This window comes from Pogona vitticeps, chromosome 5 (assembly GCF_051106095.1).
Source record: "Pogona vitticeps strain Pit_001003342236 chromosome 5, PviZW2.1, whole genome shotgun sequence".
Classification (NCBI taxonomy): Eukaryota; Metazoa; Chordata; class Lepidosauria; order Squamata; family Agamidae; genus Pogona; species Pogona vitticeps.
The window spans coordinates 40,405,535-40,424,103 of record NC_135787.1 but is presented as its reverse complement, the minus strand read 5'-3'; the positions used below and the strand labels follow the sequence as shown (position 1 = coordinate 40,424,103).

At 39.0% G+C, this 18,569-nt stretch overlaps 1 protein-coding gene across 12 annotated transcripts in view; it reads left to right on the top strand.

Annotated features, from left to right (window-relative positions):
• Window positions 1-18,569, top strand: part of INPP4B (inositol polyphosphate-4-phosphatase type II B) — a 329,973-nt gene that overhangs the window by 272,697 nt on the left and 38,707 nt on the right. For all 12 annotated transcript variants that reach the window (XM_073001618.2, XM_073001620.2, XM_073001617.2 and 9 more), the window contains 3 exons: window positions 67-207; window positions 3,634-3,731; window positions 11,381-11,493. In XM_073001618.2, the coding sequence (XP_072857719.2) occupies window positions 67-207; window positions 3,634-3,731; window positions 11,381-11,493 (352 nt within the window). The remainder of the gene's footprint in view (window positions 1-66; window positions 208-3,633; window positions 3,732-11,380; window positions 11,494-18,569) is intronic.

The window sequence follows — 18,569 nt, the reverse complement described above, 5'->3', positions numbered from 1 at the left end:
CTACCGAAAATAAATAAATCAGAGAACTTTAGTTTTACATTGTACAAATTGCTCTTCTCTCCCCAGAGGCCATTATGTAATAGAAATCAAGCTTCCAGAAAAGATGTTCGAGTTGCTTCCACAAGAGATTAAAGAGGGGAAATTGCTTCATGTCTATCCAGTCCTCTTTAATGTTGGAATCAATGAACAGCAAACACTTGCAGAAAGGTGAGCCATCAGGATTATGTTTCTGAAACTATGAGCTACTCACCCATGGAGTTATAGGATAAATACCTAGGATATCAAACACATAGAAAGTACCCATGTCCACTATCTGGTTTCCTAACAGCCACTACTTAGTGTTTCAGCCTGAAGCCCACCTGCTTCAAACTATGTTTCTGTAGTAAGAAAACCTGGCATATGTTTTTGACTAGTGAACTAAAACAAAGAATTTTTTTAGGGACAGAGGAGGGGAAATTCTAGCCTGCAGAGGGTCTGTAGGATGCCATTTACAGAAAACCTTCCCGATGGAGTGAGGGACACTCTCTTGCGTGCCCTCCTGTTCACTCTCCTAAGTGAAAAGGAGGGGCTATACATGTTCTTTCTGGTATTTGATCAGAAATAATACAGTCTAAGAGCTTCCGCATGTTGTAAGACATGAGAGTGGGAACATGTAGCACCCCTACAACTCAAGTGCCAAGCAGCCAATATTTGGTTGCAGTAGTAGCTTCACTGTGCTTTATCCGCTAGATAAAATACCTCACAAGACAAGGAGTGGATAGGTAAATCCACCCAGGAGCAGCCATTTATCTGAAGGAACATGCCAGCAAATGCCCCTTCTGCCTCTTCCCCCACGTCCTGCAGAGAGAGAGAGAGAGAGAGAGAAATATTTTAGGCACACATTATGGAAAATATTAACAGGCTGCTTTAATTTAAATTTAGTTGCGATAAAGTCCTTCATATACAGAGGAGCAGTACATGACAGAATAAAATCTGGAGCAAAAATTTGTGTTTCAGGTTAACAATGACAAACGATTTCACTGAAATGACAGATGAAAGCTGCAGTTCTGCACATATTGTGATATCGATGTCTACACCTTTGATATTCAGGCTAATCCTTTGGCTGTAAATGGAAAAACCAGATAGAATCAGGTGTAACAGAAAACTTGTTAGTACATAGGGAAAGACGCATGAAAAGGATATTTTTGCACGGCAGCATTGCAGTCAGAGGTCTTCTGCTCTGCGCTATCTCTCACACAGAGAGTTTAAATCCCACAGTTTTTCCTTTGTTGATGTGAGTCATAGTGTTGCCGCTGCCCCAAATACTAGACATTATTTGAATAATGAAACAGCTATTGATACTTCTGTTAGTAGCCCCCCTCTTCTCCTTTGAGCAAGAACAGAAAAGCAGGCTGCAGCCTTTGATAGCTTTTTTCAGGGAGGGGCATCTTGGGGGAGTGAGATTTGGGAAAAACTAAAGGTTTGCTTTTCATTTATTAGTGTATGGTGTTCATTTAGATGGCCTTTACTCCAAACTAAGCCTTATGAATTTCAACAGAACTTATTTCAACAGAACTGATGAAATACCTTTTGGACTGGAGTTTCTGTTTTATATTTATATTGTACTATCACACAATTTTACAAAATAAAGGTATTTGAATTGGAACTTTTAAAATGTGTGGATTTAGTATCTTTTTTAGGTAATCAGGCAGACTAATCCTCACATGCAGCCTGTACCAGGTGGGCAGTCAGGAGCTGTTTCTTCATCAAGTGGTTCCGAGTCCTTTTTATTCTTCTGTCGCCTTCTTATTAAAGTTCCATAGTTTAGATGGCATAGTTTAGGGGCTAAATCCTGAAACTTCATTGGGAAATAGGAGGGTACTTAGGATTCAGTGGATCCAAAAGGCACAGCTTTTGTGGGCAGAGCTTTCCATGGACGTAACTAGGACCTTGGGGTGGACATGCCTCACCTCACACTGAAGCTGTTCTCCATGGATGTGGAGATCATGCAACACATTGTGATCCCCTTCAGACAGTTTATCTGTGGGTCAAGATTGTATTGTATTCTTTAAATGACGCTCAGCTAGTTCCAGATGGTATTGCATTCCCTCAAAGGAACCATTTTACAGTTTGAGGAACTGTTTATGAGAAAGAATCATAGGGAACCTCATTGGCTCGGCTTCAACTCTTATATAAGCTGTGGCCCTAAGTAAGTAGAAATGGCCTTTAAATAGTTATTTCTGCTCTGATAATCTCCCATTTAGATGTTGCAAGCAATGTGTTAAATGTAGGATTTCTGTGAAAGGAGTCTGGACATTTCCATTAGTCCCAAAATGGACTGCCCAGTAGGATCATATTATGCTAGTACTTCACTGCATTGGCTGCCAGTCCATTTCAGGCCAAGTTCAAATTGCTGGTTCTATATGCCCCCATGCTACCTGAAAAGCAGCTCTTCCTATACCTATGGACCTGGCTCCTAAAGCCATCACCAGAGGCTGCCCTTACATTCCCCACCAGATGAGGTGAGATGAGCGGCCTTCAGGCAAATGGTCTTTTCCATGGTGGCATCCATTCCAAGGAATGAATCTCTAGAAAGGCTCCCTGGGCACTTACATTTGTGTATCTACTGGGTCTTCAGCACCAGATAAAGTGCTTTTTATTTTCTTAAGCATTTTTAAGCATTTCCTTTATTATTCTTAGACCTTAGCAATCTTCAATATAGCTGATGATTTTATGTTGGTTCTATGTGCTGCATTGTTTTTACTCTTTGCTCTTGGATTTATCTTGGCTTTATTATGTGCTGTTTTGAGTCACTGTTCCGTTGTTTGTGTTTTATATTTTTAATGTGTTCTGCAGTGCCAAAAGCATTCCTGTTATAGTGATGTCTAAATATGAGTAGATAAACAAATGTTGACACTGTATTTCATTTAGTGGATCACACTTGACTTGTCTCACAGAATTGCTGTGAGACTGAACTGGAGAAGAGGAAAGCCATTTATGGACATTTTGGTGGAAGGATGGAATCTAATTAAATAACGTAGACAAGCTGCCATTTCTCAGTCAAGACTGTTGTAGAGATAAAATGAGATCACACTAAGGAAACAGGCAGCCAGAAATCTTTAGATAAATTGTTATTATAAAGGCAGCCAGCATAGTTTAAAAATATGGTGAGCTACAGCAGCTTTAAATAAGACATAAGGTTAAGGTAAAGGTTCCCTTTGACATTTAGTCCAGTCGTGTCCGACTCTAGGGCTTGGTGCTCATCTCCGTTTCCAAGCCATAGAGCCAGTGCTTGTCCGAAGACAGTTTCTGTTGTCATGTGGCCAGCGCGACTAGACACGAAACGCCGTTACCTTCCCAATGAGGTGGTACCTATTTCTCTACTTGCATTTTACATGCTTTTGAACTGCTTAGGTTGGCAGGAGCTGGGACAAGTGATGGGAGCTCACTCCGTCGCGTGGATTTGATCTTACGACTGCTGGTCTTCTGACCCTGCAGCACAGAGGCTTCTGCAGTTTAACCCACAGCGCCACCACATCCCTAAATAAGACATATTCCACCAAAAATAAATATGGATGAAACAGGACATGGGTGAAGTATGTCTGCTATAGAAATGCCATGTAGTCTTGTGATTTTATTTTATTTTTATTTTAGGTTTGGGGATACCTCCTTGCAAGAAGGTATTAACCAGGAGAATTTGGAACTGCTAAACGAATATTACAAGTTATTCACTGAAAAAATGCCTCCTGATTGTAAGTATTTAAAAATGCTTCCATACATTATTTCATTGAAGGTACAGTGGTGCCTCGCATAGCGAGGTTAATCCGTTCCAGATTAACCTTCGCTATGGCAAAACATCGCTGAACGGGACAGAAAAGCCCATAGGAATGCATTAAACGATCGTTTAATGCGTTCCAAATGGGCTGAAAACTCACAGTTCAGTGATGCTTCCCGGGTCCGGCAGCCATTTTCGCGCCCTCGTTAAGCGAGGGCAGGGCGCGAAAACGCTGCGCGCGGCCATTCAGGGGCTTCCGGCGGCCATTTTGGAGCCACCGAACAGCTGATCGTCGGCTTTCGTTTTGCGAAGATTGGTAAGCGAAACGCTTACCCATCTTCGCAAAGCGAGTTTTGCCCATAGAGGCCATCGGTATGCGATCGCATTTGCGATCGCTGAGACCCCATCGCTATGTGATTTTGTTGTTATACGTGCGCTCGTTAAGTGAGGCACCACTGTATTTCAGACAGTTATGAGTATACAACTCACAACAGGGTTTTAAAATTGTTATTACATTGAAGATAGGGCCTTACTATTTTCTCAAATCCTCTTTACTTGAAATAACATTTCCCACCAGTAGTTCTGTGGGAATAGGCTCAAGGATTAAGTGGAATAATATTTAAAAGATGTTTTGTAGATGTGCTGTTCCCCTAATTATAAAATTGTCTCCTGCAGTTTATCCTCACGTGCCTTGATTGTACTAATTAACATGATTATACAACTGAAAATCATTTTCATCATAATTGTCTTGAGAAATCGTGTTAGTGGCCTCATCAGTTTGTGTTCCGCTGCAATTTGTGTTCTGCTGCTCCATTATTACCTTTTCAGTGTAGATTTTATCCAAAGGATTCTTGGCCCTCTTCAAAGTTATGCATTTTTTAGTTATAGGGACATTTGTATCAGAAAGTACATACCATATTTTTCAATTTATAACATAAAGATAAAGGTTCCCCTTGACATTTAGTCCAGTCGTGTCTGACTCCAGGGTGCAGTGCTCATCTCTGTTTCCAAGCCGTAGAGCCAGCGTTTGTCCAAAGATAGTTTCCGTGGGCATGTGGCCAGTGCAACTAGACACAGAACGCTGTTACCTTCCCACCGAGGTGGTACCGATTTATCTGCTCGCATTTTTACATGCTTTCAAACTGCTAGGTTGGGAGGAGCTGGGACAAGAATGGGAGCTCATTCTGTCATGTGGATTCAATCTTATGACTGCTGGTCTTCTGACCTTGCAGCACAGAGGCTTCTGCAGTTTAACCCGCAGCACCACCATGTCCCTGATTTATAACATGCTCCCATTTATAAGACAACCACCAATTTTCTAACCCCCAAATTAAGAAAACTTAGCTTTGAGGATTCAGCCTCTGAGCTCAGAACGTCGGACATTTTGTCTCTGTTGAATCTTGAGCCTACAGGTTCCACCTCCAAGGAGGTGTATTCCAGTTGGTTTGTTCAAAGTCAGCTGATGTCAGTTCCATAAGGCTCCTGATTAGAAGAAGCTAATTCTCCTGACTGTAGGAAGCTAAGCCTTGTGATTGAAGGAAGCCAGTTTACAGAGGCAAGGTATGTGCCATTTTGTTCTCATCTCAGCTTACTTCAGTGTAAAAGATGCCCCTCAATTTTTAGGGTAATGATTTTCGGAAAAAGTAGCATCTTGACAGAAAAATACGGTAGCTTCTTTTCTTTTCTTCTAAACCTTATATCTCTGGATCGTAAGGTAATTTTACATGTCCCAAAATTCCAGAGTGAAAAGAATCTTCAGCTGTCTGGGGATTCTGGGAGTTGTAGTACTTCACCCCATCACAACAGGAAGTCCGTTACAATGCTGGTCCATGTGCTTGTAATCTCAAAAATAGACTATTGCAATGCTCTCTGTGTGGTGGTGCTCTTGAAGGCAGTTCAGAAGCTACAGCAGGTATACAGCACTGCTGCCAGGCTGATGTATGGAGCATCCCAATGCAACCATATATTTCCTGTTCTGGCACTTTTACCCTGGCTGCCTGTAGGCTTCTGGGCCAAGTCCAAGGTGCTTATACTAATATTTATAGCCCTAAATGGTTTAGGACATTGTTACCTATCTGAGTGCCTCTCCCTCAAAACATCTACCTGTTCCACCTGTTCTTTTTATACTTGGATGCTTCAAGTGGCCACTCCACTTGATCCATCCATCCATCCGTCCGTCCGTCCGTCCGCCCATCCATCCATCAATTCAGCATTCCTTAGCTCTCTTTCTTCTCCACTTCCTCCTTTTCCTCTGGAGCATATAAAATAGAATGGAATTCCTGGCTTGATCTTCTTAGAGGTCGAATTGAACTTGAAATAATTTGATAATCAGTATGACTTCCCCTCTGATCTGGACCTGATTCGGCACAATGGTGATGGCTGAAATCCTGTTGCTTTATCATCCATGTGTAAATCAAATTGTGTAACATTCAGTCATTCCTATTATTGTGCACCGCATCTGAATATCCATCTCCTGTAATGCATAAAATAATGTTTACTAGATATTGAAACAAATTATTCACTACTAAGGCCTTAGGATCTATAGAGCAATTTGAAATAATCAATTTTTCAAAAGTTTCAAAATGTTTGGTTTTCTTTGGTCTTTCGTACAGTGGGATATAAATGTAATAAATGTTCAGAAGAGGTGTTTTCCAGACAATGGAATACATCCATACAACCTGGAAGCCACCTTGCATTACAGCTATTAAAGATTACTTTAAATTAATCATACTATTTTGGGGCAATTTCGGGCAATGTAACTATATTTTGTAGGTGCCAAATGTTTTATTTTTGTTGACTCTTGTTTTATTATTAGTTTGTTTACTTTTTAAATTATTTTACAATTGTTTTATTGCTGATTTTATCAGTAATTTTGTTTGGTAAGTTTGATTTTAGTTGGTATTTGATTTTAATTTTGTTTTCTAATTGTGTTATTATTCTTTTACCAATCTTATAAACCTCAACCTAGAAGTTGATTAACTAGAAAGATAGACAGGAGTCATTTAAATAACATAACGTGAAGCTTCCCATGCTTGATAACAACCAGATAGTGAAAGACAATCAAAGTTCTTGCTTATGTGTACAGTCTACACAAAAGTATGAATGTCTCCTTTGGAGATTTGTTGTTTTCCAAGTATAGAAAGTGATGACAGAAAGAAGAGAGGTGTAGATATGGAAGGACTGATTGAATAAAATACTCATAGAGAGAAAGTTTGGAATTTTTCAAAGATTGTCTCCTTTAAGCCAAAGGAAAACATCCTTTTGTGTGGTTCTTTGTGTAGACCAGTGGTTCTTAACGTGGGCAGTAATGCCCCCCAGGGGGCGATTTCATTTTTCAGGGGGGCGGTAGAACAAAAAGGGGCAGCATGGGGGCAATGGAGCAGAAGGGGGCGGTAGGGGGGCGCTGGAGCAAGCCAACCTGTGAAGGTGGCTGCAGCCAGGGTGCTGGCAGTGGATCCGGTGCTGCCGCTGCCAGACAATCCCACTCTTTCTGCCTGCCACATCTCGCCTTTCTCCCTTAGGGGAGCTCTGAATGTGGATCAGGTGGAAGGAAAGGGTCTCTTGGGTCCCTTCCTTTGCCCAGTGAAGCTCTGCCTCGTACCCAGGTGGGGAAGGAGAGACGAGCCCCATTTGTCCGTCCTGCCTTCCCACCCACCTTCCTGCCTGTTGCAAGGGAAGCGCGGAGAGAAACAGGACGGTTTGGGGTGGCGCAGCATCTCTTTGGGTGGGATCGCAAATGCACTGCATTGAATTCAATCATTGAATTTAAGTGTCTTAAATAAATAAATAAATAAATAAATAAATAAATAAATAAATAAATAAATAAGATATCATAGCCGCGGGGAGGGGGGCGATGATAACTTCCTCAATGGCTCAAGGGGGCGTTTCTTTCAAAAAGGTTAAGAGCCACTGGTGTAGACAAAACAGCACCTTTCATGCTTGAAACATTCCTGAGGTTAACAGAAGTGCAAAAAATATTCACGAAAAATGCTTGTTGATAGGTTGAGGAATGTAAGAACAGACTATTGATGTCTAAGTATATGTAATGTTTACCAGCCATTCTAAGGGAAAAACTTAATCCAGGAACAGGGCTGGCCTATCTGGACAAGAGCAATCCACCCTAGACTACTGTATTATATGTCCCAGTTACTCAGTGACCTAAGAACACTAACTCGCTTAGGTGACCTAAGAGGCACACCATTGCATACCTCTGAGAGCATAAAGTGCCATGATTTTTATTTTTAACTAATAATGCTATCAGATATTGTTCTCTAATAATAATAATTTAATTATTAGAAGATATATTTTCAGAGTGATTCTTTAGGTCCTTTGTGGTTCTGCATGGTTTTAAACCCTCTTTCATAGAGAGCTGAATGATAATGCTAAAGGCTACAAGGCTAATAAGAGTTTGTAGTCTGGACTATCAACTGTCTAGACAGAGAAATGCTCTCAGTGCTTCAGACATGAGAGTATATAGATCCTATTATTTATAAATTTTCCTGATAAATTGAATTGTCTCTTAAAATTATTTATGTTGTTAGCCGCCTAGAGTGGTCCTGACCCGACCAGATAGGCGGGATATAAATAAAATAATAATAATAAAAATAATAATAAAGATTGTTTAATCTTATTTTGCAAAATAAATTTTGATGTTGCTAAATGTGCCCTAATCCATATGAAAAGAGGCAAATTCTCAGAGGGCGGTAACTATGAATTCGCTAATGGACAGGTTAGTGAACTCATAGTTACCACCATCTAACAAGCCTATTCAGACCAAGTGAAACCAATGTGGAGAATATATCAGGGGTCTCCTACCAACTCTCCTGAGACTGAAGAAGCTACTTTGATAAGTAGCAAAACGTTTCAACCTAATAAGACAGAAGTCCAGTTGCCATGACCAGATAACCTCACCTGGATGACTGAGAATCTTCACAGATATAATGGACAGGTTACTCAGTACAGATATAACCAAGTTCCCAAGATAATTTTTCAGTAGCTGGCAAAATCTTACAGATTACTCACATTTTTCCTCCATGTTATAAATTCCAGCCACCTTCAGTTTTAGAAAACAAAACTGCATCATTATACTGGAATAAGCAACAACATATCCTGGATAAAATAATTGGTTTTAATAAGCCAAATATTATACTTATGAATAAGTAACTAAGTTACAGAATTTGGAGTTCCAGCAACAGGCAACTTTAAAAGTACAGAAAGTAAAAAAAATTGCCAAGTACTATACATTAAGGCAAGAAATTAAAAAATATGGAAACAAGATCAGGTTATCCTTCCTCTGCATACTGATTTCAGCAGCTGGAGTTGTTCCAAACTCTTTGGATACAAATTTAACCTAGCTACTACTTTCCCTCTTGAATTTCAAAAATCAGTGGTTTGCAAACATGGAATCTCACCCACAAATTATTAGGACTCCTAATTTTTAGCCTTGACTCTTTAGAATATCCTCACAGACCAAAAGTGTGCAGAAATAAGGAGTGCAATAGCAGCAATAACAACAGTAGCAACAGGCATGGCAAAATACATCAGCATCACAAAATACAGGGAAGAGAGGTTCCAACCCTCCTCCTCTGATTGCATTATATACAAAATGTTTTACTTTGGCAGTCAGCATTAATAGGAGCTTTTTCCTAATGTTAATTGCTGAATTTAGGGGATTTTCATCTTAGAGAAAATAGCAATAGAGGGGAGATTTGAACCTTTCCTCCTTCTGTGCTGTGATTCTTTACTTGAACAGAATGTTTCCTCTCTAGTTGCCTAAACATTTCTAATCCATTGGAGTATCTAAATGCTATAAATAGAAGAAAGTATTGGTTACAGCAGAGAAGCCTTCAGGATCAAACTCTCTACATTTGGTTATTCGGTGATGAAGCAGACTCTTAATTTCATATGGTCCTCCTATTAAAAATATATTTCAGGCTGAACTTTTTCTGGATCTTTACCATCACTGTTATTGTTGCTTAAAATGGTTTCCTTGCTCTGCTGTGACAGGGTTGACTCAGTCACTCTGAATTCATTTGTTGACAAAATCAAAAAATTTTCTTGCTGCTAAGGATGTATTTAGACTCCCCATAAGTTTGTGCAGATGAGGTTCATATGTGTGCGTTTTATGCTGAGATCTTCAGGTGTCACTGAGATTAGTGCTAATCGGGTTAAACTTTTCTTTAACCATGTCACTTAATCAGAAAAATACTTTGTCTTGTTGCTGTGTTCTGACTTTGATGTTTAAAATGAACGTCCCTCTAATCTTAAATTCAGTAGAAACCTCAATGCTGTGGAAGGAATTTTCTCTGAAGCTGATGAAAATTACTGCAGTGTCTTTCAAGCAGGATCTTTCTAATGAGTTTCTTCCCTTCCTGCATAAATAGATCATAAATGAAGGTGGTCTGCCTTGTGAATCTCCAATTCTGAAATTCAGTATGCAAACCTCTGATTAATTCCTCAAGAGTCAAACTAGACATGATATAAGAAACCATGCTGCTAGCATGTTTTTCTTTGCTGAAAAAACCAAATGCAAGATGACAACTTGTAAAGGACCATAGTGCTGAAGGAGACTTTAACCATACACCCTTATGCTGTTTTGCGTATTTAATCCACACACATCCAAAAGCCATGGACTGGTATAATTGCTTCTACCAGAATGCCTAGCTTGGTAGCATGGGATCCCTCATGCTTCAGTTCTCCTGCCCCATGCAAAGAAACAACAAAAAAGCAGAGGAAAGTTGGAAGAAGGGGAGCATGGGCACTTGCCAGGAATATGGGGAACTCTTCAGTGATATTGTTGAGGTTTTAAGAGGGTTTGCTAACTTCTCAACCAGCCTGGCTGTGGGATTTCTTACCTTCATTACATATAATGTGTACAACTGACTTGATGAAATTCCTGGTTATATCTCTGATTACATTCCCTCTTCCAGATTTTGACTGCAAGCACCATTATAATTTGAAAGAAGTACTGTCTTGCCCATAATGTTCCTTCCCCCTTGGGCAAATGTTTCAGGGAACAAGATTCTCCCATAAGCTTGCAACCAAGGCACTGAAAAGTTACTGTTTTGGATTTAAACCTTCTGAATCACCCAGCCAGAATGGTCAGTTGTAGTCTCCAGCAAGGGACATGAAGTCTGAAAAAATAATTTTCCAAGCTCTGCTTGTCACCAATAAATGATGACAAGGACAGGGAACATATTTTTTTTCATATTTGTATGAAATAAGTTGTTGTTTCTGCTGGTTTTTAACAACTATCTTATAGGTTCTTCATCATTCTCTCTCTGATTCCTCATAAGCACTTTGCTTTTTGTACATCTGGCCTGCAATTTTGTAAAGAGCAGCAAAAGAGAGAAAGAATATAATAGGTTGCGGAATACTTCCTGTTTCCATTTAAATTATGGATATTGAGGATGCTTTGCACTTCTGAGGAAAGCCTGCAAATAGCAGTGCCTGTATTATCAAACTCAAGCTTGTTTGGTCTGTCATTAAAGGATGGTATTGCTATGTTTGATGGGGAAACTTCATGCATTAAAAATGACAACTTTTAGCAGTAGCAGTTTTTCTTTGGTGAGGAAATCCTTAACTCAGCATAAGCATTATCGTGAGCTTCTTCCTTTCTCTTTTCAGGCCTACCACATTTTCAAGAACAGAATGACTTAAAAAGATTACTAGAAAATCTCCACCAAAATATTCAGGCCAAAAAACGAAAGAATGTAGAAATCATGTGGCTGGCTGCAACGGTAAGGAGACTTTTTTAAAAAAATTAATGATATTCTGTTTTGTTAAAATGACAATTAGGCCCTAAAAGAGATGATGTTAGTCACTAGGATCATGGCAAAGGTTTTTTAGACTCACACGTTCACTTCCTTGCACATTCCCATGTTCATAACACTCCTAAGTACTTAGCATAGTAGATTTACATGTTCCCATCCAAACTGTTTGACTGAACATCTCCTACTGTTAGGGCCCGGGGCAAAACAAACACAAATTCTTGGACCAGATCTTTGAGCCCTTCTAGGCTTCCAGCTGTGTTGTGCATTACTCTGTGAATGAATAGGAGCTTTTAACAATGAACACCATATGGCATCTTCATCCTGTTTTATGAATTTACATTTATGGATAGCCAAAATTGAATTATTCATAATGATCTTGTGTTTATTTTTGTAGAAACCGACAAGCCCTTGGCACAATACAAGACATAATTGCTTGATTATTTGTTCTCATGCATTTGACACCACCAACACATACAACTATATATTTATGCAGTTAACATTCTTTAATTAGGTAATTAAGGGTATTTATAGATATTTATTCTGATAAGGATCTTAACAAATCACCTACATGTAAGTTAATTGTGTTTCTTTTTTTCAATAATTTAAACTGCAATAGCAGTACACTGCAGTGATTCATCCTTGATCCACTGCAGTGGATTGGAAGTACCTTTGAAGATCTGATAAGTGGTTACTGGTTTTTGGGTTTGGTTTTTAACAGCCAGCCCAAGAGATATTCTAGGTGGCTACCAATATAGAAACAGTTTTTTGTTATTGTGTAGTGAAAATATTCAACCTCTCAATTAGTTTTGTACCTTAAACAAGTTAATACTTACTAAGGCAAAATTCAGTAACAAGTAATCCTATTTTGTAAGAAAAATTCATTTCACTGTAAAAAGAATATAATTTGCAGTTTTATTTACTTTATTTACTTTATTTATTTTTATTTACTTTTATTTACTTTATTTATTTTTAAACTTATTTATGTATTTGTCTATAGTGTTTTATTATTGGTATTATCTATGTTGTAGGTTTTTCATTATCCAGTGGTTCACATAACATTCCGTGCACTCATTTTTGGCCAGTATGGGAGTGAGCTGTACACACATATCATCTAGATCTAGTAGAAAATAGGGATTTGCCATAATGTTTGTGAAATTGGTCTGGTAAATCATGGAGAAATGTTATAGGAATGACTCCAGTTTATCATTGTTTCCCCATTTATTCCATAGCCCATTTGCTTTGTCATTGTGCCAGCCTCATCCAAACAAGCAATGGCTGTTTGGATGAACGTCTTAACACAGATCAGGAAAGAATAAAGCTTTGTCTGCTTGCCTAGTGACTCAGGAAGATACGCCTTTGTTCTTTGCAAGTCTTCACTTTGCAAGCAGAAGTGGTTGCACGAATTCTAAATAAGCAGGAAGGAAGGAGCCAAGCAACCAGGTTATCAGAAGAAAGTTACGAACTCCTGTGCTTAGTTGCTTCAAGTTCACCATCACCAGACTTGTAGCATTTTAGAGGTTGTCTACTTGGTGTATAGATCACTATATGGAACACTGTTGGCATAGTTTGGATTGGACCAAATTACAGCATCCACATGTGCCTCCCTTTAAATTGATCCATCCTCCCCCTTTAAGAACTATCCTGCACCTTTTTGAACTCCTGCCAGGGGTTTTTGGTGCAGCTTGCAAGGCTTGAGTAAAATCCATTATCGGTGAGTGTGGTCACTTGGAATGGACTAATTAGAGCCTTGCAGCTTCTTCTGGTGACAATTTTGAGTACCCTGAAATGTTTTATGAGACCCTTCATGATATCAGAAATTGAACGCTTCCCACAGATTGCCTGTTGGACGGTCAGGGGAAGTGAAATTATATATTTTTTACATTTGCTAGATCATCGTTGAAATGATACATCACTTCTGTTAAATAAAAAAAAATGCTTGTCTGTGTATTGCTGATGGAGCTATCACTTCTCCCTCCCTCCCTGCAACTTGCCAAGCATCTTTCCTTGACAGGACATCTGCAGTGCAGGTCTGTTTATAACCTGCTGGAGCAAACATTTAGACAACCAAAACTGAACACACACACACCCTCTCTTACAGAAACACCTGCCTTGGTATCTGTGGCTGCAGTCAGTTTCTCCATTGGCAATACACAGACAGGCAAAGAAAAATATTTTCTTAATTTAACAGAAGTGATGAATCACTTGAGCGATGATTTACGAGAAATAAGAAAAAATATTTCACCTCCCCTGTCTCTGGAAAGTATTAGGAAAATTCAGCAGGTCCAAAATCTGGCAGCCAGATTGCTGACTGGGGCTGATTACAAGGATCACATATCACACACAATATCTGTTTCCGGGACCAGTTCAAATTTAATTCAACCTATAAAGCCCAAAATGACTTGGGCCCAAGCTATCTGAAAGGCTGTATCTCCATTTATGAGCCTACCTGGGTATTGAGCTCATGAGTGGAGACTGTTCTCTTGGTCCCACAACTCTCACAGGTGCATTTGGTGGGGACATGGGAAAGGGCCTTCCAGTCACTGCTACCAGACTCTGGAACTCCCTCCCACAGGATGCCAGCCTGGCCCCATCATTGTTGTCTTTCAACAAGTAGGTGAAGACTTCTCTTCAGGTAGGCTTTTGTTTGGTGACAGACTGTCTAGGAGAGGTTTTAAAATGAGATGGTTTGCATTTTGTTGCTTCTTAATCTGTTTTAATTATGCTTTACCTAAGATTCTTGTTGCAATATTATTAATTTGTTTAATATTTAAATAATTCACCATTTTTAGCTTTAATGTTGTGTTTTAATGAAGTAAGTCACCTTAGGTCCTTTCTTAGGAGAAAGGCAGGGTAAAAATATTTTAAATAAATATATATGAGGAAGAGCCCTGACTGGCATGGATTTTGTTATGTGTCTAAAGACCATTCATGGCTCCAGTCATATGCAAAAATAGTGTGGGGTGTGGCTACACAATGTAGGGGAGCAGGGCTAGTTTGCACAGAACATGATCACCCTGTGAGGCTCATAAATGTAGTCCTTTAATTCTTTGATCCTTATGGTTCTGCTTTCACATATATCATAAGAAAATAGGAAGTTTATACTGATTCTCAGACCACAAACACATCTAGCTCAGAACTGTCCACTCTGACTGACAGCAGTTCTTCTGAGTTTCAGACAGGATTGTTTCCTAACTACGCCTGAAGATCTCCTATCCAGGCACTAGCCAAAACCACCCCTGCATACAGTGGGGTCTTGACTTGAGAACTTAATCCGTATTGGAAGGCGGTTCTCAAGTCAAAAAGTTCTCAGGTCAAATCTGCATTTCCCATAGGAATGCATTGAAAACCATTTGATCCGTATCTGCTCTTTTCCGTCCATAGAAACTAATGGGAAGCTGCTATTCCGCCTTCGACCACTAGAGGGGGATATTTTGTTTCTTTTTTTCTTAGGTCAAGAAAGGTTCAGGGAAGGCAGGGAAAATACAGTCCAGGCAGTCTGAAGACTCCCAATCCACTCTCTAAACGCTGGGAGGAGTGAGGAAGCAGACAGGCACCCTTTTCACTGGCCAACAGTTAACTGAAAGTTCACATTTTGCACTTTCCCTGCCTCCCACGTGGGTTTTTTTCAGTTTGTAACTCAAATCTAAGTACTTAAGTCAAGTCAATATTTTCCTATGACAGCGGTTCTTAAGTCAAAATGTTCTTAACTCGGGCCGTTCTTAAGTCAAGACCCCACTGTACATAACATCTGAAATAGATTGGGTTGATTGTGTTTAAGGTGGTATAGTGGTGATAACACTAGCCCTCCTAGTGTTGTTAGATTGTCCCTCCCATAAGCTCTGGGTCAATGGGAGTCAGCAGTGTTTTGCTGCATTTCACCCATATTTGCCTTAAATGTATCATTTGTTGTGATAGGTAGAAATGCATCTCACTTCTGTAAATGAATTCTCTGTTCCTATTCATTATCCTTTGATTTTGCCAGAATGGTAGTTTATAAATACAGCTATTGGTATTTCTTCCTGCATCATTTAACCCTAAACAGCTGTCATCTTTACAGCCATTTATAAGTTGGAATAACGGCATAGTTTTCAGAGTGAAGATAATTTGTATATCAGATTTCACATTACCATATTCTTTGTATCATTACATAGCCCCTTCTTAATACTTCACTCTTCCCTGTTCATTTAAAGACTGGTCAAAACACTTGGGTTAGCACTTCTTAAATAGGAATTTGAAAACAACAGTGGCGTTAAGATGCTTGTTAATAATGAGTTACTTTTTATTTAATTATTTAAAAATGTACTGAAAATGCAAACCAAAATGGTCACTACCACCCAGATGGACTCCAAAAGGCAATGTTTTAGGAGTAATGGGTATGTGTCATTCATTACCCCCAAGTAGTAACGAAATTAGCAATTGCTATACAAAAGTACCCCTGTATCCATAGGGCATCCATTCCATGATTTACTGTGAATGTCTGAATACAACATTCAAGGAGGAGGAACAAAGGCTACAAGGGAGTAGGACAAAGGCCACAAGGCCTGCCTCTTTGTATGTTGTATTTAAGGCTGAGGTAAACTGTGGATAACTGAAACAGGTATCAGTCTTACGGATCCAGGAATCGTACTGCGTTAGCTTTAAAAGATAAAGATGTTGGTAATGTTATTCAAACAAAGTAACATGTTCAGTACACCTAACTAGATACAAGATAACATAGTTTTCTTAGGAATGTTTGTCCTGTGTTTTTAAAATTTTGCAGAAAATAACTTTCTTCCATTCTAGAAAATAACCTTCCTCTATCCCTCATAATCAACTTCCTTGCATTTTTTCGTCAACTTCAATAACTTGGAAAGATGTCAGATCAATTAGCAGTGACAGAATTGATGATAGTGTTGATATAATGATATTTATATAGTGTATGTAAAATTGTTGATTTTTTATAGATTTAGTTTTGTTGAGTAACTTTGTGTCCCCTGTGAGGAGAAAGGCTATATATATAAAAACTGACACGAGGGTCATTATTGTTTTGTTGGTTCATTTCATTTTAAAATGAGTATTTTCATAAATGAGTTGTATTCTTCAAAAGCAAACATAATCACATCAGTCTGTGAATATCACATATGGTGTAGAGGCATTAATAATTGCTGCAGAATAATAAATGTCATTCCCCAGTAGAATACATGCAGAATAAACCAGAATCTGACAATAGCTCAAATAAATAAAATTGTGTTAAACTTGACACAGCTTTTTGAAAGTGTTAATTTTATCTCTATCATAATAGTATTAACAAGGAGGAGGAAGAAGGTGCAGTTTTGAGAGACGGAAATAACAAAGATAAACATTAGAGTTCAGATTTTTCAAGACATATTCTCCCTTATCCCGCCTAACTCCCGTTCATCAAGACTGCTTGTTCTTTGTAATGGATAGTCCAAATATAGATTGCCAAATTTCTGTGACAGCTTGCATGTTACACTGAAGGACAAGCTGTATGACATGGGGCTTGGGAAGGGGGTGTAGATAGGTTCCAGACCATTCTTGTGCTGTTGTATCCCTTTCCTAGGAATATGTAATAATATTCCGTAATATTAGAAAGGGCATAACTGCTTACATAATTTACATCATAGGTCCAGGAGAATGCCACCTTAATTTTAGTTATTGGTTTTCCTGTTGTTTAGGGCAACTAACTTTACTGAATGCAGGAAATAGATAAGTCAGAAGCTGCTTCCTTTCTTAACTGAATGTAAAATTCTTGTTGGCCTGTGTTCCTGTCACTTTCTCTTATGTTCCCCTCTACTCACCAATCTGTTTGATTTATGGCAGCTCTGCTGAGCTCTGGCAAAGACAGCTTTCTGATCAAAAAGGGCCAATTCACACTTGCATGCTTATTGTCTGATTTTTGTTTGTTGCATGTCAAGGAGTTGTTCCAACTGCTGTCTTTGAAAATAATTAAGTTTTAGGTAAATAACACATTTTTTTCAGTATTCATATATCATCTATGATAGTTCAAGCAAATATGCAGGTGACCCCTGGATGGTACACATAGCCATTGAGTGATGGACATGTATTTGTGAACAAAATGACAGAGCCATGATTATTTTTTTCTTTGATTACTACTTGGGGAGCTTCCACAAAAAGTAGAAGGATTATAACAAAGACGTAAAAGGCCTGGTTGTGACATGATGGCTACATATGTAAGGATGTATCATTAGAGACCAAGACTAAGATCATCCATACTCTTGTGTTTACTGTCACCGTGTATGGATGTGAAAGCTGGGCAGTTAAGAAGGTTGACAGGCAAAAAAATTTTATTTGATTGAAATGTGGTGCTATAGGAGAGCTTTACAGAAACCTTGATTGCCAGAAAGATAAACAAGTGGATCCTGGATGAAATTAAGCCTGAACTATCTCTGGAGGCAGAAATGTTGAAACTGAGGCTGTCCTACTTTGGGCATACTATGAGAAGACAGATTTCTCTGGAAAAGACAGTAATGCTTGAAAAGGTGGCATGCAGCACGAAAAGAGGAAGACCAAATACAGTATGAAATGGACTGACTCCCTAAAAGAACCCCCAGGCTTGAGTCTACAAGAGGTGAGCAGGACGGCTGAGGACAGGACATTTTGGATAGCATTTATTTATAGGGTCACCATGAGTCAGAGGCAACTTGATGACAAATGACAACAGAAAAATCCAGACCAGTGCTAGCTGGTGTACACTGTATGAATACAGGAGGTTCCTCCCACATTTTATTTTTTCAGGAATGCTGGAGGGGGGCAAGCATTTGAGTAATAATGGTGGTAAGAGAAGTCTGAAAACTAAAACAGTAGCCCTCCCTCTTTACCTGAAAAGTGGAAGAAGAAACAAACACCCCAACCTACCCCTTACCTATTTTGAACAGATATAAACATATGCTAAGTAATGAGTTCAGTCATGTGGGCATACTTTTTGCAGCCATGAAATGGAATAAAACATGAAGAATTAAACCGATGCTTCCTTGGATCCATTTTGCTGTATTCCATAGTTGTTGGATACCAGTGAGCTGCAA